Here is a 27,772-nt window from a genome sequence, read left to right as displayed (position 1 = left end):
CTAGCTTAAAGGCCGGCAAAGCATCTCTTTCACCTGGTGTTCGGATGTCCATGGGCAGATGCCTCACCAATTATCACGTGACCCTCTTGCCCGTTTGCCCACTCTTATATAAAAGATGTACCATTATAAGCTTGGTCATTACAATCTCGTAGTGAAAGAAAGCAAGGTAAACTAGGTCTAAAGGTCGTCAGATACGTACTGAGCTCTCACGAAATATAAAAAATGAGGCAAAAACTATCGAGCGAAATGTTATGTGTTAAATCCATCAAAGCCTCTATTAACAATTATTTCGTTTCAGTTCGAAGTCAAGGAGATGAAGCGTCGTCAAGAAGCGGCCGAGGCTGCGGAACGTGAGCGCCGCGAGCGGGAGGAGGCTGAGGCAGCGGCGGCGGCCGCACAGGACGCCGTCGACCGCGCCGCCTCGCCCGAGCCGCCGCAACCTGGTTAGTGTGCACGCGACTTTATACGGAACAGATTCTTCGCCCACACTGAAGGCATATCGATGCAAGTTGAAGCCATGCTAGTAATACAATATGCTACTGGGTATAAGAATTGAGAACAATTACTTTATTCATATGTCTATAACGAAAAAAATCCGGGCAGTATTGTTCGCTATTTGTTGAGACTTGCCATGACATGGCTGACATCTAAGCTTCCTATAATGCCTTTCCCCTCCATGTACATCGAGCGGTACAAGATATAGATTCATATTGCTCGTGAATCAATATTTAATGAAGTAGTATTTAGTCTGGTAGACCATATTTTGGTCCTTCGAGCCGGTGGTATTGGAACGTACTGAGTAAATTTAAGGTACGTCTGTAATATTGTTTTAAAAAAGAGCTCGAAGAAAAGCTAAAATAATAATAAACAGAGTAATATTGTATTTTACTGAGACCTATTCTACTTCTACCGACATGCTTCCAGTGTGTGTATTTCTTAAAATATTCATAAAGAAATATTGTACAGCTTTACCGTTCGCTATTTTTTAGTTCGGTAATAATAAGATATATTACGATGACATATAAATCGAGGTATTATGTAAATTATTATAAGTTTATGCTGTTAAAATAGCCATCGGTAATTACAAAATATAATCCTGATTAGAATACTGACTAACCTAGTATTCTATAGTGCTATAATTTTATAATTGATTTATGCCTGTTGGCAATATAAGCTTAAAGTTCTACACAGAAGAAACAAATTATTTATACATAATTCTGGAAAACACAACTTCACGTCAAGCTGCGGATCGCATTGCACGCATGTCTACTCTCCCAGAGCACATAAGTCTTAAAAGATTGCAATTTTCTACTAACTTTCACCGAACGAATGGTGAATGCTTGAAACAACCCCAATAACATTAACTGCGAACATGACAGGGTATAATTTTGTTGAAAGACCGTTTTGCACTGCGATTACGCCCACGTGGGCATCGCTTGCCGCTTTACGTGTCTTATAATTGATTGCTTATGCTCGAAATTCAAACGAAATAGTATTTTTATACATAACTTTTTTTAATAGTCATTAATAAAGAAAAATATTATTTCGTTTGTCGAGTTGAGCGATCAAAATATATGGGCCCATACTTAAATACGTGTTGTCCACACATGCGCACGCATAGTCGTAAGGAGAACATCCACTAAAGCGGCTGAGAAGGGCCAAGAGCGACCGCATTCCCAGCCAGGTAATTGAGCGCTTACACGACGACCTAGCGCCGTGACGCACACGGGGTGACTGTACGCATGCGCCTTTCCTTATATACGGATCTAGATTGTGTGATCGGCAATACACAATTAAGTGTAATAGAAGTTCTTTTAAATATCCGGGTACCATGAATTTTCTAAAAAAAAAAAATATGTCAGTGTCAATTACCTACTTTCTTCCAAATGTACGTAACGATTTTCACGCAATATATCTTAATTATATTTATTTACTCAAGGAAATATAAAATAATTGTATATAAAGTATTAATTATAATAATTATACCTTTTCTAATTCATAAATTACTTCCGTCTTGCATTTGCAACAATGAAAATTTTGTTGATATTAGTTAATTTACGCCGCCATCTTGAATTTTTGACACACCTGTCATTGTGCCCGAATTGGCTAATAACTTTTCTGCTAACGATTTAGACGCATAGTATATAATGAAAGGCATGAGCTTACAACGTAGTTTATTTGGACGGGTTTAGCGCTCGTGTAGTGATATCAAAGGGGCAACATATAGTCTTTTATTTTTTAGTTGGGTTAGGTTGTAGTTGTGGGTCAATGCGGGGAGCACCTTCCTTACATCAGTTTTTCTTTCATAAGTTGTGTTAAAATTAGTACACTGAATTAGTTTGATGAATATTCTGTTATCACTCGCACTTTTCTTTTCGTGATTCACATTTACAAATATTTTCATTAGTAGTCATATTCAAGTAGTTATCAATGAAGGTTCCATCGGATGTTATGTCCAACCATAAATTTGTACAATATATCTACAAGCAATCAATACTTGAATTAATTACCGATTAAACAAAAATTATAGAACGCCGATGGAGCTTACATAATTTATTCGTATGATTATTTTTAACTTAACTCACTAACCTAACCGAACATAGTTTTGCAATCATCTCGCATATTATAACTACATCTCTGTCTATTATATTGTTGATCATTTCACTCTAATCACGGTGATGGTTTGATACTACATCTGTCCTTGTCCTTTCCACGTGCTCTACATATTTAAGCTAAACCTGTGCTGTGTATATCACTCGAAGTTGTCTCTAAGGTAGGTATTCTAATATTATATATTATTGCCTTTCTTGTAGCTATTCTATTATATATGCACGGCCTTTTTTTGCTTTCTATTACTGTGTTGATTAGTTTATTATAGATTAATTTGTAACAATAATAAACGTATTCATTGCTTTATGTAACATTGCTTTTTTCACCACCAACAAAATTTTAGCTTGAATCATTATATTATTAAATCCAATTTAGTTTCATATTGAATATTTGTAGTGAGTTTTAAGTTGTTAGAAAAAAGGTGTAAACAGATTTTAATCATAACAGGCTCGATATTTTATATAATTTTTAATTAATGCCTATATACATATCAATTATTGCAATTTATTTAAGTAACAATTTATAGCACATCAAACTTAATTCGACTTTAATTGTTTTATATTTTGGTGCTCACATGTTCAAATAGTCAACATATATAGAACTTGAGGGTGTCCCGTATAGATGTTATTAAAATAATGTATTGGTAGTAGGTACTAAATTAACGTAACACAATCCGTGCCTGTGTAGTAATTTATTAGTTAAGTAGTATAGTAACATGCATGCGTACCAGCCGGCATGTAGTATGCACGTAGTACGTAGATTAATGAGCACGTAGTGTGTACGCATGTAGAGGCGAGTAGCAAGTCCGCCCCGCCTCCTGAACCCGCTCCCTCGGACAATACCCGGATCGTTCCCGATACTCCGCCGCCGACAAGTCCTTCGACGTCGAAACAGACGCCCGCTAAACCTGCACGTGCATCCAGTGAGTATGACAGTTGCGGCTACTTTTGGCACTTGAGAATGAAAGCGCTGTCCTATGTGGCAGTCACTCGTACGTACATGTGACCGTATGTTACGTACTTTTGTAACAATGATCTTCATCCAAGTTTTTGATTTAACAATTATTTGTCATTAATCAATTCGACACGTGTTTCGGCTCTACACGAGGCATCCTCAGGAGATGTCGACTTTGGCTCAATTAACACTCAAGGATAACTCAAAAATTTGGATAATTATCGATTTCTGCAATATATCGCCTAATTCATTTTCTATGATGTTCATATACCATCATAACCTATTATGACTGTCAAATCAGTAATTGTATATTAAATCTTGGTCGTCCATATATTTAATTTTAACCAAAAAAATTAAAAAAAAAATTGTTAAAAGTGATGGAATTCGGAAAGAAAAAATACAAAAAGTTCGCACCGAACAGTTGCATCCATCGCGACCTCTCGAGGTTAAATAGTTTTTGCGTGTTTTATTTTATAGTATAAAAGTAGTTTTTATTTTATACAAAAATAATGTAGTGACTATCAATTAGGACAACACATTCCCAGGTGCCGATTGCCATTTAACAATAGAAGTAGATTTGATTGTGTGTGTTTATAATAGTGAACGAATGGATACGTTTTTGTAGTACATGGTAAACACTGTATATTTTGCTGTTCCAAACCCCCTTGATATAAACACGCACAGTCCTTATTAACTATAATATTTTAGCATAATCTGTAGTTGATTTTTACTGGATCAATTCATTATTAATAACTTATATAATTTTTACGTCTAGATAGAGTCCCTTGCTGTTAGACAACCGATAAAAACAGGCCAGGTTTAATAATTTAGTGTGTGTGACAGGCTAAGTCTTACTCGCTTAGTGTATGACACTTTCTGTTTGTGTATGTGCATTGCTTAAAATAGAGGTTAAATCTAAACCCATTTTATTTTGACGTTTTCACAGCTGCCATAGTCTATCTAGACGTAAATATAATGTTCTGAGTTTAATAATTTTACATATTTTGTTAAAGAATCTTTAATATCGTTAATAAAAAATGGCACGGCAATATATTTATTATTTGAATATTCAATTTGAGTGTTCATGTGGTCAAGTAAAAATTGACAAGTAACTGCTCGACGATATTTAATACAGCTTTAAGACTGATGCATGCTTTCTCAAATAGTTTGTGTTTTCTGGTGAAGGTTATTGTTTTTTTTTTTAAACTATGATAGCATGCTTGCTTCTGTAATTGCTGCGACGCAGTTGTGTTTATGTTGCTTTGAATTTTGTTTTTTGTTTTCCCCCTCCCCATTCCCCATGTGTCCCCATGACCGGCCCGTCCATGCTGGATCTCCCCTGAACATGCAGTGGCCGGCACGAGCTCGAGTCCCGCGACACCGTCCAGCTCCGGTAAGGTGAAGTCGCGGTCGAGGAGCAAGTCACCGTTCCGCAGTTTCCGATGGCGCACTGCGAAGAAGCTGCTCAGCGGAACTCATCACAGCGACGACGAAGGTATTCGTGGTGGGGGATATCACGTGGACGAATTGTTGTCATTATACAGTCTGTTTCAATTCAAAAATTATAAGATTATTAATTACTAATTATAAGATTATAAGAAAAATCAATTCAATCGAAGAATTAATTCATTTTCTATAGAATATCTCTTTTTTAATTCACTTTTGTTTATTAAAGGATTAAAAAGACAAATTTATAGTCCTATAGCTTTAAGACTAATATAAATTGCTCTTATAATGTTTTCTAGTAGGACTTAACAAATGAGTATCGAACTAAAAAGTATAATATAGTATATATAATTTATGAATTCAAGCCAGGAAAGTTTAAAACACACCTTGTAAAACCTTTTGTATATAATAACTTTGATATTGAAGTAAACATAGATTCAGAAGAAATCCGTCCACATATGTCCCGTACCACTTAACGCATTTTAAAATGTAAAGGTGCGTCTAGACCAGATGAGGCGAACACGAGCATCTCTGAGCTATGTTCGCGGGTGTACTCCGAGCACATCAAAAGAGCCATACATATAACGGAGCATACCCACTCGCGGTGTACTCGTTCTCGTATTCGGCGTGTACCACTCGTTGTCGCCTTGTCTAGCCAAAACTAGCGTAACCTTATGTTGGCCCTTCGCTTATCCGCTCATGAAGTTTCCTAAATATTAATACAATGAATCTACACATTGCTGTATTTGACAGTATTTTTCCGATATTTAACTGATTACTGACATAAAAACTTGTCAAAAGGGCCGTCATAACGTGCAGCTGGTGTAGACGCACCTTAGGCTTTGTGTTTGTGTGCTGTGTGTGTCGTTAGCGCTTGTCACGCGAACCACCTGTTCTGTGTGCAATAAACATAATATCTACTAGAAACCTGGCTTTCATTGCGATACAACCCTAGTTAGGTATCAAACCACACTGTGATAAATATAGTCTTAATGTAGTACGTCTTTAAATATTTATTATAGTAAAATTAAATAAGTATTTAAAGAGCTGAAAAGATTTAGTCAATACATTATGATGATTATTTTTTTTTGACACTTTTTAAGTATTTGTATATTTTCATAATTTGATATGCAATGTGTGTAACATAATATCACGTACAGAGGGCGCTAGTCCGGGCAGCGAGGATGAAGGTGTGGAGGGAATGTTGGTGCGGAAACATGAGTGGGAATCTGCAGCCAAGCGTGCCTCCAACAGGTTTAATATTTTTTCTTATAATACCCGGGTGTTGAGGGACAGTTTGCCATCTCTGTGACGTCATAGTTATCTCCGTTCCAAACAGATACTTTAAAGTTCCGTCCCTGGCCCAACTCGCAGCAGAAATGATTATTATGTACTGATTTTAATGCGTTCGTGATATAGTGTCCACCACTATATCACGAACGCATGTCCACATTTAGCACTAGATTTTCAGTTAATAATTCTGAATAAGCAACAAATGATAGGTATTTGTGATAACATTGAATATAAAGCGCTAACAATAGTTAGCGCTTTAAGATTGAATACATAAAGTATATAAACAATTACAATTATTCGGGACATAAATGACATTTTTGTGTAGATGTAGGAACTAAAACGTAGTAAGTAGAAAAATTTACTTGTTTTGTTAATGGGAGACTTAAAATAATTTCAGATCATGGGACAAGGTGTTCGTAGTAGCGAAGGACGGGCGCATGTCCTTCTACAAGGATGCGAAGGCTTACAAGTCTGCGCCTGACCAACACTGGCGGGGCGAAGCGCCCTTGGACCTCAACGGAGCAGTCGTGGAGCAGGCCACCAACTACACTAAGAAGAAGCACGTTTTCCGACTTAGGTATGGCTCCGATCATTAATACGTCTAGATTGACTGTGACAGCTGTGAAAAAAAATTAAGTAAGTTACTTAACCTCTATTTTGAGCAATGCATGAAGTGTCACACAAATCGCGAGTGTAAGCCTAGCTTGTCACGCACACTAAAGTATTAAACCTGGCCTATTTTTACCGGTTGTCTAAGTCAGGATATCTTTTAAAGTGTGACAGTAGGGCTGCCATTTATTGTCAGTCCGTTAATATAAATCACGTGACCAGTTTTGTGTTCTTAACTCAATTGCGACATAATTGTGGTTTGGAATTGTTTTTCTGGAATTACGTCCAAGTGTGTTCTTTTATAATTTATTACCGTGAATATAGACACATCCGTAACGCGTCACTAGTTTGGTTACCTGTTCTTACCCGGTGCGGTCCTTGCAGGCTGTCCAGCGGCGCCGAGTTCCTGCTGCAGGCGCCCGAGGAGGCGGAGATGTCGTGGTGGGTGGAGTCTCTCCGCGCCCGCACGGCCGCGCCCGCGCCGCGCTCTCACACGCTGCCCGCGCCCGCGCCGCATGAGCCCAAGCGGCGCTCCTTCTTCACGCTCAAGAAGAAGTCAGTGCGCACGCTCTCCTATTTGTTCTCGCCTTAGCATGTCCGTACTCCGCACTAACATACTCTCTACACACCTATCACACGCCCGGCAAAAATATTCTATTTTATTAAGTAAGCTTACAGTGGGAGGCTCCTTTGCACGGGAAGCCGGCTAGATTATGAGTACCACAACGGCGTCTTTTTACATGTAAACATTATTGTGTTTTTCGTTCTGAAGGATGCCGTAGCTAGTGAAATTACTGGGCAAATGAGACTTAACATCTTTAGTCTGAAGGTGACGAACGCAATTGTATTGCTATTAATTTTTGGGTTTTTCAAGAATCCTGAGTAATGGCACTGCATTGTAATGGGTAAGGCGTATCAATTACCATCAGCTGAACGTCCTGCTCGTCTCGTCCCTTATTTTCATAAAATAAAAATAAAATTATAGCTACAAACACAAAACAGTTACAACATGTGAATAAACATAATGCCCATTAAAAGCTACCACGTATGAAAATAAATATTTCTTACTAAACTGGACAGCAAAAAACGCGGGCCACCGCCATTCGCTACCTTGGACCTCTGATTTGACTTTCTCAAAAATTATAAAACTTACAACTTTCAAAGTTGAAACACAAAAACTACGTTTCATGATGAACATAATCACTATAAATTTATTATTAAATGCCGACAACTCACATCGCAATCAAGCAACAAACACGAAAGAAAATATAATCAGAGATCCAAGTTAATTGATGGCCCGGTTTATTTGCAGTCCAGTGTATATAAAATTAAATTATATTTAAACAATTTTTTTAAAGTTTTACAAGTTTAATAAAAATAAGTTCAAATCTAGCGTTATAATTTCACTTCGTAAAAATTATATTAATAATATTTACGAAGTGCATACTTAGTGCATTTTATGTGTACCATCAAATAAATCAATTTCAATGTTGTCACTATTGTACAAAATATTGCATAAATTAGAGCTTCTAAATAAAACTGTTTGATCGATAATGCATATGGTGGTAAGGGATATAAAGCAGAGGTTTCCTAGACATGCGAGTGGCACTCTTATGTGAATTAATTTTAACATTTGAGGAAAAATCCTTGAGCAATTCTCATTAAAAAGCTAATGCCAGTGAGACTACGGCGTAGATGCAAAGAATTGGTTGAAATTTGTGAATATTACGATGGTCTTCCACGGCCCCTCTACGAATCATCACGCACGGTTTCCAACGGTTTGCGCCGATCGGTGTCGATCTTGACAGTGTCTCCGTTGGACATTTCAAAGTGCAAATTAAAGAGAATTCATAGCGCACTCTTGAAGTTACCTATTTACGACAGTACGTTGGTACGAGCTGCTTCTGCTCCGCATATCGCAGACCGACTCGTATACTTGTTATAAGATCGGCTACACTTTTTACCAGTTTTACTATTCGATCGGTTAGTGAGTACTTTATCTCTTTAAAAATTTATACAGACTGTATTTAATTAATTGTAATTATATAGTTAATTGTCGACACTACAAATTTTCCCTTGTGAATGATTTAAAGTACAAGTCATAAATGCCCGTGCGCATAGCTTTCCGTTACTTTCATATATTGCGTTAACTTAAATTGGAACGTGAATAATGTTATTATTATTAGGGACTAGATTATGATTTAATGACTATTTAAATGAAAAAAAAAAAAAGTATAATGGACTAGTTATTTGAGCCGTTCCACCGCTTTAAAGGAAACATTTGTTTACGATGGTGGTGGTGATTTAATTGTCATCAAAAAGTATTCTCAATGTAACAATTTAAAAAGAAAATGAATGATTCATACAATTTTCACTACACACAACAGTCACCACAACACAAGTTGTCTATGTGATTACTAACCACTACACAGAGCATGCACGCTTTTGTTATACATAATATTTATTTAAAAAAAGACTATACCCTTATGGTAGGTGTTATTGTTTAGAATGCATGAATAATTTTGCATGTATTTTTAATTTAAATGTGTACCAACACTTACAAAACACTTACGTTCTGAAAAATTATCAACCAAAAAGTGAAATGATAACTATTAAATGCTTGTTTTATTGTAGTCAGTGCGTGCATGGCCGTCACTTGAATAAGTTTGTTATAATAATACATGTATTGGGATAGTGAAGGTAATGATTTTGTTTCACAGGGCTTATTCTTAAATGTTTCGAGTTTACCCAATAGTTACGGGACAGTCCAGCTCTAATATGAGGACCTAATCGCGGTGTTTTGTCAGTGTTTAAAACAAGAAATAATGGGTTGGACAGCTTTTTGCCATGATATAACATATTGGCGCCACAAAGGCCGGATGACACAGCATGTCAAATATGAGAACTACCTACAAAATAGTGCTTTATTTTTTTTTTCTCTATTCTCCATTTCCTGATGTCTGGTTTTTAGATATTTCATTCTTGATTACAATTTAAATTAATAATTAACATAAATAATATACTTTGATAGAAAAAAAAACTCCAAAATAGACTTTTTTTTACCTTTTTACTAGTAATGCAATATTTGAAGTGAAAATTAAGTAATGTAATGTGATGTAATGTAATGGATTTTACTAAATCTTTTCAATAAATATAATTTTATATAAAATGATTAATCTTACCATATATTGAAAACTATGCGCATTTTCTATCTCATCTCTTTTATCTGCCATTTCCTCTCTTTTACGGTTATGATAGGCCCCATTTAAATCTATTTTGAATTTATGTGCGAAATATTTAATAGTGTGTGATTTTCGACAGCTAAACAGCGCAGTAGCGGGGCTAGCCACACACACCACTCGTCCCCCGTACTGAGTGCGTCGTGTGCGGTGTGTCCGCCCGCACGCACGACGTGTACGCAACCCGGGACGACGACATTTCTCTCCGCGCTTGCTGCAGCAAGCTTCTCCCGTGAGGAACAACAGCGGGCCCCGTCTACATTTACTCATTAACGTTTGCGTACAAATACAGCATTGTTTAAGACTGTTATGTTCGAGTGTTTGGATTCGCCTTCGTTTGATATTTATTGTACGGTTATAGCTGATGTATGAACCCACCCCTTAATAATTGTTGTGAATTTTAATATTTGACAAAATTTTAGATATTCCTAAATGCGACGCTATTTATTCGTAGACGACTGTTTATTCAGATGAGAAATATATTTAAATTTATTTATATGTATATCTATATATTACGGATAGAATATACTTTTGAACTAACTAACTAGAAATGTTTGTCGTTCGATTAAATTTAATGCTGAATGTTTTATCGATAAATGAACAATTTTAATTATATCTGTTGACACTATTGATTTCTGCATTTCATTAGAATGGAATGCTTGAGCATTTAACAGTAATCGTACCCCAGTGAATATTTTAATTATTTGACCGTTTGATGTTCGATCAAACAACAATTATTTAATATTAAGCCGCGTAAAGGCGTTAGGTTTAATTTGAAATAATAAAGTGTCTTCTTAGGATAGTCCGGCGCCGGTCACTGTTGGTATTTCACTTATAAATTTATATCAATTTCATAATAGAGTATTGTAATTCGATTAGAGTTAGGTCTTGTGGACGACGCCGGGGTATCAACTTATATTATGTACTTGTAAGTACGCTTCGCCTTAGTGCTTCTACGTATTATTTAACTGCCATTATTAATTTCACAAATTGTTATATTTTCTAATACGTACTGTCACTTATATATATTACGACCTCACATTTTTAGTTCGTTCTAAGTATGACTATTGTATAGAATAAACGCGTGTGTGTGTGCGCCAGCTTACGTCACGCAATGTACACTCCGCCATTACCTATGTTTAAATATTTTATTTTTAAATTTTACTTTTTTGAGGATATAATAATATAATAAATGATGTTTTCAAATATTTTTGTGTTTTTCTTATTGATATACCGGCACAATATAAGTACCTATAAGTTTTATTGTGGTGAAAATAATAAGATATCATTTGTAGCCAATCTTATGATATTATAATATATTGTGACAAGTTTTACATTAAGGAGAGTTAGATGGCTTAGACACGGCAAACATGTCTGTTTTTATTTTGTTTCAGCTATTTCTGGGTATCAATTGATGGTAGCTGTTCCGCTGATTGAGCTATTCAACAACAACACATTTAAGAATAGGATAGGTACTACTTTTACTACTTTATTAAATTAAGACTTGGATACGTTACGTGCTAATTGAATAGTCGCACGGGGAGTTTGTGAGTGCTGCGTACATACTGCGTGCTTTCAGTAAAAACATAACAAAAAAAAAGTGTGTGTGTACTTATGTTTGCACGCAAGAAGTTCTTCTTTGGCCTAACGAAGCAAAAATGATTTATTCCTCGTGCTATTCTACGTTAAAAATCTTGAAAAGATGGCTTTGACAATAAATTATTAAATAATGAATTCGGCTGTATGGGCTTGAACCCTTTGCCTGTCCTAATAATCGATGAAGAAACCAAAAAAAATAACGAATGACAAACGTCAGAAAATTTTAGGAACCAACTTCAACCTGTTACTTTTGTGTTGCAGTGATACGCGCGCATCTTAAAATTTTAATCTAATCATTTTTTCATAACGCACCTAAAGAAGAATAACTCAAAAGAAATATCCCAATGTTTGAAGCGGCACGCGCGTGCTCTTGTTGTGGGAGCTAGCATCTTAGTCCACGGGCCACGGGAATGTGTCACAAATGTCGTGTGACACATTGGGCAACAGTTCAGCTTCATGTATTAGTGGCACGACTGGTTGCGTCGTTTTGTGCGTAAGCTACCAAACTAGACACCATACAAACACCAGAGTCGCCACACCACACTGAGACGGTATCAAAATGTACCAAGAGATAGCACTACTGCTGTATGTAAGTAGGAAATAAAGTTTAAGAGAAAAAAGAAAGAGTGTTTGGTTCATCCTCATTTAGCATTAGCGTTTTATTTTCAATAATAATCTGACGAGAAATAATGCTAAATTGATGGTCTACTTTGAATTTCGATAATAAACCTTTCTGTATCGAAATTATCCATGGTAGGTATGCAATAAACAAAAGCAATTTAAAAGGCTGTAGTTTCTCAAAATTGATTCCTTTAGAATTCTTTTTGATGTCAGTTCTTATATACTATATACTACTACCGCTTCGGAAACAAAGGCACCCAGAGAGAGAAGAAGCGGCGCAAGAAACTCTCCCAGCATTCTTATTTTGCGCTCTTTTTAATAAAATATACAATAGTGTTAATCCTTGCTATTGCTATAAAATAATCATAATCTAGTCTCAGGCTGTTCGATCACTTAGATATTCAGCTGTGGCGTAGTATGATTAAAAACAAAACTCAACAGTGCACAAGTGTTCCATGCAATGAGGTGGTGCGTCACTGTAGGCGACCGGACTGCCGAGTGAGTGAGACACCAGACAGCTCTATAGTAATTAGTGGTGGCGCGATCGGTAACATCCTGTGCATGCGTTCGAGCTGGTCGCGCCGCCAAACGAACAACAGGTGAGTAGCTCTCTATAGAGCTGTATATATTTTGTTCGTAACGGCGACTGGTTACGCCGCCATAGAGTCGTATTATCTTCCGGCTGCCGGGGTCCTGTTAGCAATCAACAAACGCCCGATAGCAGAACGGAATAAATTGTCTAAATTGAACGCTTCCTTAGTTTTGCGCGCCATGTTGACATTTCCCATCCGTATCCGAGACGTTTGAAGAGTACATAAATGCTATTAAATTGGAAAGTAAATTCCCATGTTAATGGGTCACACCTATCTCAAGATAATTTTCAGAGTATTGATAACTCTTGTATTACCTTATCACAGATCCGATACTTCTCGATAACGAAATGTAACTCAACATTAGACCGGCAACATGAGAAGAATCATGTTGGTGTATTTATATATTCTAGTGTTATTGGTAATAAGTGCGTCGTCTGTCTGCAACAATGAACATTGTTCTAAGATAGAGTCGAGGGTGATTGGTGGAGCTCAGAGTGAAAGAAATTCAAGACCATATCAGGTAGGCATAGCTATTGAATGTTATTTGACGTACCTATAAATATAATTAGTCACTCTTGTCACTCCGGGTAAGCTGACATTATGGAATCCAATACACCATAGTGCTGACACGCTTCTTTGGCTTCTCCCACTTTCAGTACGGGTTCATGGAAGTGGGAGCATCCGCGATCTGATCTGATCTTGGAATAACGATTTCCCATCACTTGTCCTAAAAATAAGTGCAGTCAATCTACTTCATCCATCCATATTAATTCTATTAACTTCTGCAGTCAAACTAGTTTCACTCATCCACATTCATTCTGTAAAACTGCAATTCTATAAACTTTTACCGTCAACTGCTTTCATCCATCCACATTGATTCTCTAAAATTGTGCAATTCTATAAACTTTTGCAGTCAATCTACATGCATCCATCCACAATCATTCTATAAAATTGTGCAGTCTACTCTCATACATTCTGGCTGCTTGACCGAATCACTTCAACATTCCTTTTTCAAACCACAAAAATAAAATCAATGAATACTCCTAAAGGTTGCTTTGTACATGCGCGTTGGAACCACTGGTCAGTTGGGTTTCTGCGGAGGAGCCCTCGTGGACCAGCAGTGGGTGCTCACCGCAGCACATTGCTGCTTCCATGATGGCAATCTGGTGGATAACATACAGGTAAAGTGGACAAAATCTTTGTAAATCAACACACTGAAAAAAAAAAGACCTTACCAAGGTCTTCTTTTTTAATTTAGATACATCCAGTCTTAGTCTTATTTGTGATCTAGAAGCTGTTGATGCTGATATGGAAAATAAGGTTGTGTAAGATACCTATTTATATGTCACCACATCCTCAAAATCGTCTACAATTGATGACTGCGGTTTTTATGTATTTACGAAACCACTAAATCCACGAAACCCGGTTGGACCAGACATTTGAATTATTGAGGGTTGCCATGAAAATGTTAAAACAAAAAAAATAGGTTTATCTTTATTCGTTATATTTTTGACGTACAATAAACAATTAGACTCAGAATCACAAGGTCAACAAAAATGACCGATCATGAATCATCAATCGTCAACGATGTGACTCACATGATGATGTGTCTGTGATGTGACACACAGGACTCTTGAAACCCCAAAATTCTGAAAACTACTGTTTAATACGTTGATTGCTTCCGCCCCCAAGAGTATACTATAACAGCTGTACATGTGTATACGTGGGTAACACTGAAAATGTTTAGAACTGGCCAGTTAGAAACATTGGTAATGAAAACTTTTTTTGAATTTCAATTTTAGAACTCTTTGGTAACCTAATGTAGTATATTGCATTCATTTGTCATTTGTTTTTGTGAATTGGCGTCAAATCTAAAACTCTTGTTATACTACATGAAAATGAACCTAATGCGAGAAACTTTTCGGTCAATGATTTATTATGACTTTCGTTGTGGGCTTACTCAACAACAAAGCTATGATAGGCTGCGATTAGCATTTCTTAATGAAGCCCCATCTCGTGCCACTATTTACAATTGGTTTAACGAGTTTAAGCGTGGACGTAGCAATCTCTACTACTGAAGATAACATCAGTGCTATGCGACGCATGATAGAGGAAGATAAGAGAGTGACCTATCAGCAGATAGGGGCAAGCCTAGGCATTGGCATGAGTCAAGTTCAAAAAATATTACACGAACATTTAGGCGTCATGAAGCTTTGTACCAGATGGATTCAGATACTTTAACCGACGACCAGAAAAACCTTCGCATGGACTGGTGTCGCCAAATGTTATAAGTTCAACGGCGGTGACTATATGCTGTATGTGACATCGTCACAGGTGATAAAAGCTGGATATATTGCTACGAACCCGAAACCAAAAGACAATCAGCTCAGTGGGTGTTTCGAAGATCGGCCAATTAAGGTAAAGGTAGAAGTCAAGGAAAAAAGATGATTGCCTCATTCTTTGGTGGGCAAGGTCATTTCGCGACAGTTGTGCTAGGAGACGGAAGGACAGGATCCTCCTTCACCACGACAATGCTTCAGCGCACTGCGCAAAACAGTTTTTTGAATATTTGACCATGGCAGGTGTCGAGATAATGAGTCATCCGCCATACAGTCCTGACCAAATGCCCTGCGACTTAAGTAATCTACTTCGAAAAACAATAAAAGTATTGGCAACTTTCTACATCATTTTTGTTTTTCATTTTCTAAACATTTTCAGTGTTACCTAGGTACTACAAGGCCACATTATCTGTGGACCTCGCTGGAACGTGAAGCCCCCTCCCGTTCCCCTTTCACCCCTTCGCGCTCGTCCTGTTGCGTCAGTACTGTTTGCAGTTTCACTACCGTTAGGTACATTGTCGTGATAATATTTTAGTGCTGTTTTTGAGGTTTTCATTGTTTCGTTCGGAAATTTGTTAATATAGTTTTGTAGTTCCAACAGGAACTACAAAACTATATACTACTACTCAGTACGTCACAGAACAACAGTTCTGTGACGTACTGAGTAGTAGGTACTATAGTACTGCCAGAAAAATAAGTACGTTTTATTACTTAACCCAGATCTTTCATTGATTTTTTCAGCATCACAACACAACACCTTTACATCAATCTATAATACAGAAAAAATAAATCGTTGTTTATTTATTAATAATAATATCCTAGTGATGCTTGTTTTTTCACTTTAAAGAGTATTTTAATAATAAAATTGCTTCCAGGTAATCCTGGGAGCGCACTCTCTGTACGACCGCTACGAGCACGGGCGCCGTATCGTGCACGCCAGCGAGGTGCACATCCACCCGGACTTCCAACCAGACAACTTCACCAACGACCTCGCGCTGCTCAAACTCACCAACACGATACAATTAACTGGTATATTGGAATTAAGACAAATATTGTCTCCACAAATTGATAGAGGGATAGGCCGCCATCTTAGTAACGTCGTTTACAAAACTGTTGGACGGATATTAAGAGACTACGCGCACTTATTCAGCTCTTTTCACCTTTTGTCCATAGAAAACAACAATTTTGTATGGAGACGTGTACGCGTTGATTTAGCTTTCCGCGTCCATTCTGCTTTCGCGGCAAACCAGCATAAAATGAGGATAAATGTGTTTTTATGATGCGAATGCTATAGAGAGCGTTCGGCTGTTCGCCGTCGAATGCGGCGGAACAGCTCCTTACAGGGATGGTTCGCGACTCCTTGTCGACAAGTTGCGACCTGTATTGTTCCTGCATTGATTTGACGTAATCATTATGCACGCAAAGATTAAAGAGTGCAGACGTGATTTAAAGTTATTATTCTCATTCTTACGACGCCGTACGCGGCTGATAGAAGCAGAGCTGTATAAGTGTGAGCAAAATCGTTCAGCGAAACGCGAATGGAGCTGAATAAGTGCGCGTAGTCCCTAACACGCGTACTGTGGGAAATATTGTAGAAACACAATATTTGATTTTCGGTATTATTTTGTTTTTATTTTTCATATCTCAAATGTAGTATATGATAATAATCAACGTGAAATAGGTTAAATATCATAAAACGTAAATAATCTTAATAAATATTTTTCTTGTTAACTGCCGATGTCATCATCCCATATTAATGACATTAAAAATAACACACAAGAAATTCAAGCTTATGAAATAGGAAAACTGATAGTACATAGTACTACAGTACAGCGTGACTGTACGTACGTGTATGTGCGTGGCAATGAGCTTCTTGCCACTTCTTCAACTTTTCCGAAGTGGTGGTAAAACCCTTAATATTAACTTATTATGACTTATCATTTTGGCCTTTAGGTCAAAGATGAAAATAAAATATATTTCTTTCTTTCTTTCGATTATATTGCAAACTGTATCCAATTCTTCAACGCGATACGTGAGCTCACTGCAAAAGATATAATAAGATTCATGAAATGAATCAATCTTAGTAGTGGGCTATAGTTAACAGAGGCTTTCAAAAGAGAATACAATGCTCGCAGTGAAACAGGGCTGCACTGAACTGTACCAAAGCCACTTTACAAACCATAACCACCCACATAGTGTATTTTTTTCATGAGCCCAGTCTTTGTAAACACGTTGTAAATACTATATTGTATTTATATTATATATTATAATATTTCTGTTGTAGACACCATCATGACGGTTCGTCTCCCGTACCTGAGTATCTCTACGTTTAACTTCGCGGGCGCAGCCGGTACCCTGTCCGGTTGGGGCATTGCTGGACCAAGTAAGTTCTGATGTAGATAACTGAACCTTTGAATAGCGGAATACCATTAGGGGAAACCTTCCAACTTCGAGTATGAAAACAATGAAATTGCAATAGCAATGACACTGCAATATTGTAAATTATATTAAAAAGAGCGCAATAAAAGAATGCTGGGAGAGCCGGTTATTTCCGAATTCGAAAGGAATCTATTTTGAGAAAAAAAAGTAAAAACTGCCTTTGTCTTTAATGCTACCGAGTGCATGAAAGATGAAATTTCCCGCGATTTGCACGTGACAAAACTCCAGTGCGGATTTCTAAGGACTTCTTACCTATGGAATGAATTTTCATCAGGTATTTCCAACAGACATGGGTTGCCTGGTGCTGCAAGAGAGAATGGGTTGCAGTGATCACTTATCCCAAGGTGACTGGCGTGCTTATTTTCAGTCACATTTCATTATCTTAATATATATAAATCTTGTGTCACAATGTTTGTCCTCAATGGACTCTAAACCTAAACTAAACTAATGACCGGATTTCAATGGGGATTACTTCATGGAGTGCAGTTTAGTCCAACTTAAGAGATAGGATAGTTTTTATTTCGATTTGGGACCCATAATTATTTTTATTTCCAATATTTGTTTTGTTTGGACATATTTTCTGTGAGAGTATTTTTGACGCGCGGTTTGACAGTTCTGCTGTGAAACAATTTCATTATAACAACAATGAGCATATTATTATGTTACAATGAAAAATTATTGACAAATTCATCAAAAACGGTATTTTATTTATTATGTACAGAACAATGTCTGTCTGGTCAGCTAGTAAATTATATTTCTATGAAGATAGACAAAATATTACGTTTCCACGACTAGTACGGCCAAATTTTCTATGACTTAACAAGCTAGATCCCGGGTTCGAATCCCTGTGCGGGGAAACATTTGTGTGATAAAAATTAGTGGTTGGTTTTCCGAGTCATAATTTTAACATTTAAACATAATATAGATATATTGTAATATAATTATGTATATTGTATTAAATATGTATTATCTGGCACCAAGTTCAAGGCTAAATTATTTGTGTAAAAGTGTGTCAATTATAATTTTTATTATTTATTTCAATAGTATAGTTTATATATCTAATAAACCTTTTTGCTAAGTGTAGGTATTTTTAAGATACTTCTATTTAACCTACTACTTCTTAATAATTTTGTTTCTGCATAGAAATAATAAATAAAATATGACTTTGATCAATTCTGGTGAAATGTATTGGTAGCTGTAACGTTCGTGTCTCCAACTCTTCGCTCGAAGACCATGACGGTGATCACGGATCAGCTCTGCAATAGCACTTTCTTCAGTGAGCTTCCACCGAACACCGTGTGTGCGTTGGCGCAGTTCTCTGGGACTTGTAAGGTAACCTATCTTACACATATTAAAAAAACTGCCGTTTTAATTCTTGCAAAATTCAAATTCAAATATTTTTATTCAAAATATCATTAGATATCACTTCGTGAATGTCAAAAACTACCACCCATTCGAATAAGCATGCCTCAGACCTCAGTATGTGCAAGAAACTCAGCGGGCTTCTTTTTTTTAGATAAAAATATGGTTAAGGTGTAATATCCTACAATATTACCTTCGCACGACACGCCACAAATTAGGATATAATCCCCACCATTTGGATGTGTGGCGGTCCTCCACAGTGCGGTTTTCAAGGAGCTTTCTTCCTCGTACTACTAAGCTGTGGAATGAGCTTCCTTGTGCGGTGTTTCCGGGACGATACGACATGGGTACTTTCAAAAAAGCGCGTACCTTCCTTAAAGGCCGGCAACGCTCTTGTGATTCCTCTGGTGTTCCAAGAGAATGTGGGCGGCGGTGATCACTTAACACCAGGTGACCCGTACGCTCGTTTGTCCTCCTATTCCATAAAAAAATATATATATTATTTAATAGCCTGAAGGCCGTTGCTTCATTGCTATTCTGTGGTATCATTAAGAGTCATTTATGTTACAGTAAACTTTACCACACAAACATTCAAACATTTTTTAACAATTCTTTTGAATTTCGTAACACATTTGTTATGAACGTCTTCTAGGATCTTGTAGTTAAATCATATACATCGCCCCACAAAAGATTACTAACTCCACGTAGCCGGCTAGATTATGGGTACCACAACGGCGCCTATTTCTGCCGTGAAGCAGTAATGTGCAAAAATTATGTCTCAAGGTGACGAGCGCAAATGTAGTGCTGCTCAGAATTTTCGGGTTTTGCAAGAATCCTGAGCGGCATTGCATTGTAATGGGCAGGGCGTATCAATGACCATCAGCTGAACGTCCTGCTTGTATTGTCCCTTATTTTTATAAAAAAAGCCTCTACAACAAGATTTAGTAGAGCGCAGTAACTCCACTCTGTCACGAGTCTTCGAGACATCCTCTCATTTTTTTGAGATGAAGTGCACTGTCTAAGGGACGAGCCAGATTCTTTTGAAAGGCAAATTAAATTTGTTGAAAAGTTTCATTGAGATCCAGTAAGAAATGATTCGAAATAGAGTCATCACTTGTCCTTATTTTATTATTTTGAGATTGTTAAAAAAACTTGTACCTATTTTCTGAAACACATTTTTGACAGGGTGACAACGGCGGACCTTTGACGATATTTTACAACGATACTGAGGAGGATATATTGGTGAGTTTAAAAACAACCGCACGGTAGTGTTGAGAGAATTTAATTTAATTACTTATCTATAAAAACTAACTTATGATTTACGTCTATTAATGAACTCAAAACGGAGTTACACTTCCCAGCCTTCCATGTAAGAACACAATAATTTCTTAAAAAAAAAAGAATTTTAGTACCGACATAGGTTCAACAGAAGCTAGTATGTATAATGGTATGATATATAATGGATTAAATAACAGCGTAATAAAGGAGAATAAATAATCATCTTTATTAGATACTCTTCAAACGAATAAACCAGACAATCCAGCCAGTACAACTGTGTGTTAAAACTTAAAACTCTGGAATGGAGATTTTGCTTGGAATACACACTCGTATTCTCCATGGATTTCTGCAATAATTAACTGCTATATAAATTGAAGTTGTTACTTAGGATACTTGTACAACACAACTTCGACTTTAAACTTAAAATCACATCCATTAATCCTAAAGCACAACATATAAATCAAATCAAATGTAAATCACTTAATTCATAAAGTTCAAGGAAATGATACTTATGAATGACAAAAGTTTTCTTTTTACGTTTACTTCAGAAAAGGTTGGTCTCATTCAATGAGAAGAAGTAGCAAGAACCTCATTCCCACTCTTTTAAATTAATATTTACGGCTTTACAAATTAATTTTTATAACAATAAATTATGTAAAGTGATGCAACAAAAATACTCTAATTTCAAATACTCAATCTACTCACACGTGTCAGTAAAAAAAAGGACTCCGCGCCGTGATATTAGCAAGTTAAGCACTTTTATGCTAGTGCGTGTGCGGTTACGGAGCATACCATTTACACAATTGTTTCTCCCTTAAATAATCCTATATGGTCACAAATACTTTTATAGTATCGTTTTTACACTTAATCACAACGCACGACGGCATTTTAAAATATTTTATTGCGACGCAAACTGATCTGTCAAACGATGACAAATCTCATAATGGCGGCCGATCGGCTTGTATTAGTGTAAATGTGTGCGTGGGGCTATATATTTACTCGTTTATCGGCTTGTTTTGGTGCTTCGCTGTTATGTAAGGTGACACGGAGTCCTTCTTTTTTTACTCGTCCGTTATTAACCATGAATTTTTTTATTCAATGAGTAAGCACTCTATTTATAAAATCTCATTGGATTTTGCGGGTAATTTTAAATCTGTAAAAATTCTGAGACTAAAAAGTATTTGTTCAGTATTGACATTGTTTCCAGATCGGCGTGGCGTCGTTTGTCCACGAAAGCGGCTGCAATGATTCTATGCCGTCCGTGTTCACGAGAGTCTCCAGGTTCCTGCAGTGGATCAGTGAAGTTACTGGGATTGTTCTACAATAAATATAATTACAATTTAAATTATAGTTTTTATTAACCTAGCAATAAGGCACGATACCTGACCGATTGAAGTGGCCCAAAGGCCACTTCAATCGTATCCAATCGTATCCAATGTTCCAAGATAAAATATCCAAAGATAAAATACTTCGAACATTGGAGACGATAGGCAAGCTAATCGAGAAATATGGAACTGCGCTCCAGAACTGGCATTGCTGATGTAAGAAAGAAAAAATATTTTTCATTACTCATACTCGGAAAGTAATGTTGTTTTGCTTCCCTCCATAGAGAGGGAAAAACTCATACAAATTACTTCCCACCTAATAGCCGGAATGAACTTTAAAAATAGAACTGTTCATAGCAGTTCATGTAATAAAGAACTAATAAAAAAAATGCTGCGGCCATGTGACTTTCTAAACAGCCAGTGTGAACTTACCGCAAACTTCTTAGAGTTGAATAAACCGCAACAATTACCTGGTAAGCTCCATATTTGAAATTTAATAAGTCGAGATAAATTTAATAAGTCGAGATACTAATCTGTGCTTAGATAAACAACTAGTTTTATTTTCCTCATATTCGAAATGAAAAGTAGAGTCTTTAACTAGGGTAAAAGTATCAATTCGTACTCGGACTATAGCCGACCTCGCTGCGCTCGGGCGTCTAAAAAAAATACCTCGGGAATTTCTTTTTTCTTTCGACCCTCGGTTAACAATCGACTACTTTTCAACACACACAAATAACAAAAAGAAACAACTTATAGATAAACAAATATAAAACCGTGTGGTGTTTAAAAAAGGAGCCACTGAGCATGTATTTCATCACAAGTGTGTTGCAACGTTGATCTTCTGTGACTCCCGCTAAAAGAAAAATCCGCTAGGCTAAAGTGGAACTGGACTGGGTATAGATGCATAAAGACAGTTCGTCGCGCATTGGGTGCCTCAGGTCGGGCAGACGTCGAAGCAGACCCCAGAAACGCTGGCGTGACAATCTGGATTCCTGTAATAAGACCTGGCCGAAGCTGGCACAGGACCGCGATGAATGGAGTAAAGGACCTTTGCACAGGATGCCAGCTAGATAATGGGTACCACAACAGCGCCTTTTTCTGCCGTCGCAGCTAGTGAAATTACTGGGCAAATGAGACTTAACATCTTATGTCTCAAGCTGACAAGCGCAATTGTAGTGCCGCTCAAAATTTTTGGATTTTTTCAAAGAATCCTGAGCGGCACAGCATTGTAATGGGCACGGCATATCAATTATCTCGTCCCTTACTTTCATAAAAAAAAATCCGGCTTCAATTACATACATTGATACAATTATTCCGAAATCATGAAAGTTCCGCGTTTGTTGATTCTCAAAATAAAACAAACATATTTTATTCAAGCTCCTTTATTTGACCAGGTACCGTCTGTCCAAACACACTTACGTAAATCAGCCAAAGTGTTAGATTAAAATTAAATTGCTTAAGCAAACATACATTGCATGTCCTGCAAAATAAAACACAAAACTATAACTTTGATTCAGTTAATGATTGGATAAATTTAATTGGACATTACTTAGATAATTTATACGTCTAGATAGTCTCTTGCTGTTAGACAACCAATCAAAATAGATGTTAAATCTACACTCAATTTTTTCGACGTTTCCACAGCTGTCATAGTCTATCTAGACGTATTAATGATCTAAGTGGACAAGATAATATAACACCTTAAGCGTTGGTAGAGGTCACTGAACTTTACGAACAACAATTATATTCTTTTGTAATAATATTTTTATATAGTTTCCCACTGCGTAGTTTTAAGGAAGAGATTTAAGTATTTAAATCTCTTAAAGAGTATTTGGCTGTAGCTGGAATTTAAAAAGAACAAGTAAGTAACTTCATAATTGGTTTGAGTTTTACAACTTCACAACAAATTACTAAACGCCTATTTCTAGTTGGTACCGTAACATTTATATTTAAAACGACTTGTGAATTCTATATTATATTTATTAAATGTGCGAAAAGCGAACGTAGATGTTTACTAAAAGATCTTTATTGTTATAATTATTTATAGTTTTTGCTTAAACACTGATAAGTTATTTTTTTTTAATATTAAACATAATTATGACTTAAAATCCGTCAGACTAGATACGAGCCTAAAAGTAATTTAAAAGTTAAATCTTAAATTAGTGCACTGATCACTTATTAACAATTTATTTTAAATTATTCATTATATAGATATACAATACATTCATATTCCATCAAGAAAATTTAAAGTTAATTTGTTTATTATTTGATACGATCGCGGACTAGTAAAAAAACTAAGGACTCCGTGTCACCTTACATAACAGTGTAGCACCAAAACAAGCCGATTAACGTGTAAATACATAGCCCCACGCATACACTTACACTACTACAGGCCGATCGGCGGCCATTATGAGAATTGTCATCGTCTGTGACAGATCAGTTTGCGTCTCAATCAAATATTTTAAAAATGCCGTCGTGCGTTGTGATAAAGTGTAAAAACAATACTATATAAGTATTTGTGGCCATATATGATTATTTAACGGAGAAAAAATTGTGTAACAAGTATGCCCCGTAACAGCAGACACTCTAGGCATAACAGTGCTTCACTTGCTAATATCACGGCACGGAGTCCTTCTTTTTTTACTCGTCTGTGATTCCATCAAGAACGTTTAAAGCACATCGGTTTTAAAATTATTCTTTCATTTCTAAATATTACTGGCCTGAATTTTATAATTAAAAATAATAATTAATGATAAAAAATAAAATTGAAGTTTTAAAGAAACGTTAAATTACATTCAACATGTTTTACGACCGTGCAGTATCTACAAAACTATTATTTACATATTATACCATAGATAATTTATACGTCTAGATAGAGCCTCTTGCTGCTAGACAACTGATGAAAACAGGCCAGATTTATTACTTTAGTGTGCGTGACAAGCTATGTTACTTACTGTACGGTACTACTACTTACACTCGCGATTTGTATGTCGCTTTGTGTCAGTGTGTGTGCATTGCTCAAACTAGAGGTAAACTGTCAATCTCAATTTATTTTTTTCGACGTTTTGACAGCTGTCAAAGTCTATCTAGATGTTTAAATGATCTAATGATATAACATAGAATTCGTTGAAGGCTATGTGCAGACTTGTATAATATAATTATTATACATTTCTAAATGCGTTACAACCATTAACTGTCCAATAGAATCGCCGGTCGCAAAATAGCCAATTAGCCTTAAATATGTTTTCTCTATTAGAATTTGCAGTAAAACAACAACATAAAGTTATTGTATCTTGGTTGAATTGAGACAACGACAAAACAAAACTTTCTAACATCAGTTAGACATTAATAAACCAATTGATTTATATTACAATCAACATATATTTTCAACACTGCCTCAAAACAAACCGAATCTAGTTTCTATCTTTAACGCTAGAAATTACAATTCCGTTTCAATACTATTCTATATACATTAAAATCGAAATAATGAGCCGCAAATATTAAATAAATTATGGTTAAATAACTAAAACAACACTAAACACTAAGGAAGCATTAAAAAACTACAATACAATATCACAGTTCATTTATGCAAAAAAAAAAACATTAAAAAATTAATATGTTCCGACATAAATCTTGGCAATCACGCTAGGCAGACATACAGACAGATTAACACAACAATGAGATTACAAGCCCGCGCACTTAAAGTCTTAAGGAATCGATTTTATTCACGCATTCGAAGAAAACAGCTTTAACTATACCTCGTTGGATTATAAATTAAAAAAAGATGTAATCCTATCCAATTTCCAAGATATTTATATGTGCGCGAGAGTTATATAATATTTTAGATATTTAGTGTGCAAATTTTAAAATAGAATTTCATATTTTTTTCGTAAAAATATTTTTATTAATAATTTAAATTTGATTTAAAAGTAATATCCGAATTAATTAAAAACATATAATTATACTTTCACGAGAGATTTAAAATAGATAATTAGTTGACACCAATTTAATTTAATGTATATTTTTAACTTCGACGTAAGCAATGGTTAACTCTAGCCCAAATAATTCCTTATATTCCAAGATCCCATTATGTCATAATTTTTAAAGTAATATAGGCTAGTTTTAACTTCAATAAATTAACATAACTATACACATTTGAAGATTGGGTTTAAAGTTTCCAGGATTACATAACTAAATATGTCAGGAATATTTTGTGGACATCAATTGAATGTTATTGAAACTCCATACTAAATTAATGCATTTTAAGTAAGTAGCCTATTTTTTTTTGTTGATTAAAAATAATGAATAATCAAATATTGATATTTTTTAATAATATTCTTCATTGTATTTCGATTTGAGCTGATACTCTCAGTATCAATGCTCTAAATAAGTAAATTAATTCCTCGAATAAATTTGAAAACAAAATTTTTGATGAATCGATAATTTTTTTTTCACTCACAAGTTGAGTAGGTTATCAACAGTAAAGTAGAACCTCTGTAGATGAAGCCACAAACTGAGAGTTGAACAAAGCAAATAAAATTTATCAACGATACGTCACTCGAACGCTTGGCTCAGTTGGAAGAGCACTCACACGGAACGGGAGAGGTCGCGGGTTCGAATCACACCCACATCGAATCGAATCCCACATCGTTCATAAATTTTGTTTTAAAATTTATTTGTGTAATTAATTGTGAAATGAGGGTTGTCACTTTAAAAACATAACAAAAAGTAAATTAGTAATAAATATATTAAAGTGTTGCACCTTCCATACATGAGAGCGAGCTGTCAGAGACAATTATTATAACTAAAACATTTCAGGTGTTTATCGATATATGAAAAAGTTCTTGCAAAAAGAAATTCCTTATTCATTCATTGCATGGATTGAAACCCATTCACATAATGAACAATCATAATTGAGATTTCCATTTCATTGATTTTTATTGACGATTATATCAAATAGCTTGATATTTTTCATAAATATGTATCCAAACCATTGAATTTTAACATCATATATATAGGTTTAATTTAGTATGGATTTTTACTACGAAATTTATATGGTTTTCTGCGAGATAGTAGCCATCTGTGATACCAGTGTATAGAAATGTGTATTAGCTAACAGAATGTGTGTTAGTAACAGTTTATGTCGGACACAGCACTTTGAGGATGTAGTCTGTCAGAAGTGTTGGGACTGTAGGACTGTCCTCGTTGATGGCCTTGAGAACTGCAACGAAAAATAAGCTTTATATGTATGTAGTTAAGGTTCCAGGTGAATCATAAATAATATATTTTAATGAAGCCACAACCTGAGAGTTGAACAAAGCATACAAGATTTTATAACGAGACGTCACTCGAACGGTTAGCTCAGTTGGTTAGAGCACCGGCACGGAACGCCGGAGGTCGTGGGTTCGTGTCCCGCATCGTTCATAAAATTTTGTTGTTTTTCCAATTTTATTTGAATATATTTTAATTCCAAGTAAATACAAATACAATAAAGTTTAAGTTTGTTTTTTAGCCATGGATTCTCGTTCAATCAATTTATTTGGCCCAATAAAGTATTCTGGTATTTATAATCTTGATTGGTTGTGCTTTTGGCAATATGTTGCCGCAATAGTGTTGAACATATTTTTCTACTATTGGCGTGTCAAAGTTGATCTATTTATCAAGTCACTGTATCTATTTACGGCCGTTCCCATTATACTATCTACAGGTAGAGATAAATAACTACCTTCTACTGTCAGTAATTGGCTGTCAATAATCTGAATCTGTCCCGATAAGTGATTTTTATCGCCTTATATTGGGACGGATGAATTGCAAGCCTTATATTAACAGCGTCTACGGATAAGGTGAGTTACCTGATGATAATCACTTATCGATATAAGTTTATTGGGACAGAAAAGTCAACGATAGTTACGATTTCTATCTCAAGTAGGCCACAACCGGAGATAGACTATATTGGGAACGGCCGTTACACAATTGTACAAAATACCAATACAAAAATAAAGTTTAGTTCACATTAATGAGAAACACACTTTCGCCTTTAATTCGAAATTGCAATCAAAGTTTAT

General features: G+C 35.8%; 3 protein-coding genes across 12 annotated transcripts in view; 2 read left to right on the top strand and 1 right to left on the bottom strand.

Annotated features, from left to right (window-relative positions):
* LOC126974053 (spectrin beta chain) overlaps window positions 1–27,772 on the top strand; it is a 223,927-nt gene that overhangs the window by 113,608 nt on the left and 82,547 nt on the right. For 3 of the 10 annotated variants that reach the window (XM_050821426.1, XM_050821427.1, XM_050821428.1), the window contains exons 32-37: window positions 299–443; window positions 3,401–3,532; window positions 4,916–5,059; window positions 6,171–6,264; window positions 6,701–6,880; window positions 7,297–7,519. In XM_050821426.1, coding sequence (XP_050677383.1) covers window positions 299–443; window positions 3,401–3,532; window positions 4,916–5,059; window positions 6,171–6,264; window positions 6,701–6,880; window positions 7,297–7,504 — 903 coding nt within the window. In that variant the 3' untranslated portion in view covers window positions 7,505–7,519. Of the gene's footprint in view, window positions 1–298; window positions 444–1,621; window positions 1,685–3,400; window positions 3,533–4,915; window positions 5,060–6,170; window positions 6,265–6,700; window positions 6,881–7,296; window positions 7,520–10,233; window positions 11,360–27,772 lie in introns of those variants that run through there. The other 7 variants (XR_007731471.1, XM_050821429.1, XM_050821433.1 and 4 more) reach the window with 7 other exon arrangements.
* On the top strand, window positions 13,313–21,727 carry LOC126974131 (brachyurin-like). Its single transcript, XM_050821562.1, has 7 exons — window positions 13,313–13,484; window positions 14,014–14,145; window positions 16,179–16,332; window positions 17,588–17,686; window positions 18,938–19,074; window positions 20,290–20,346; window positions 21,590–21,727. The coding sequence occupies exons 1-7, from the start codon at window positions 13,338–13,340 to the stop codon at window positions 21,707–21,709; spliced, it is 846 nt and encodes a 281-aa protein (XP_050677519.1). The 5' UTR covers window positions 13,313–13,337; the 3' UTR covers window positions 21,710–21,727.
* Window positions 23,074–27,772, bottom strand: part of LOC126974113 (fasciculation and elongation protein zeta-2-like) — a 99,627-nt gene continuing 94,928 nt past the window's right edge. The window contains exon 7 of the mRNA XM_050821531.1: window positions 23,074–26,928. Coding sequence (XP_050677488.1) covers window positions 26,846–26,928 — 83 coding nt within the window. The 3' untranslated portion in view covers window positions 23,074–26,845. The remainder of the gene's footprint in view (window positions 26,929–27,772) is intronic.

This window comes from Leptidea sinapis, chromosome 31 (genome assembly GCF_905404315.1).
Source record: "Leptidea sinapis chromosome 31, ilLepSina1.1, whole genome shotgun sequence".
NCBI classification, from domain to species: Eukaryota; Metazoa; Arthropoda; class Insecta; order Lepidoptera; family Pieridae; genus Leptidea; species Leptidea sinapis.
Note: the sequence above shows the minus strand (reverse complement) of the source record. Positions and strands in the feature narration are given on the sequence as shown.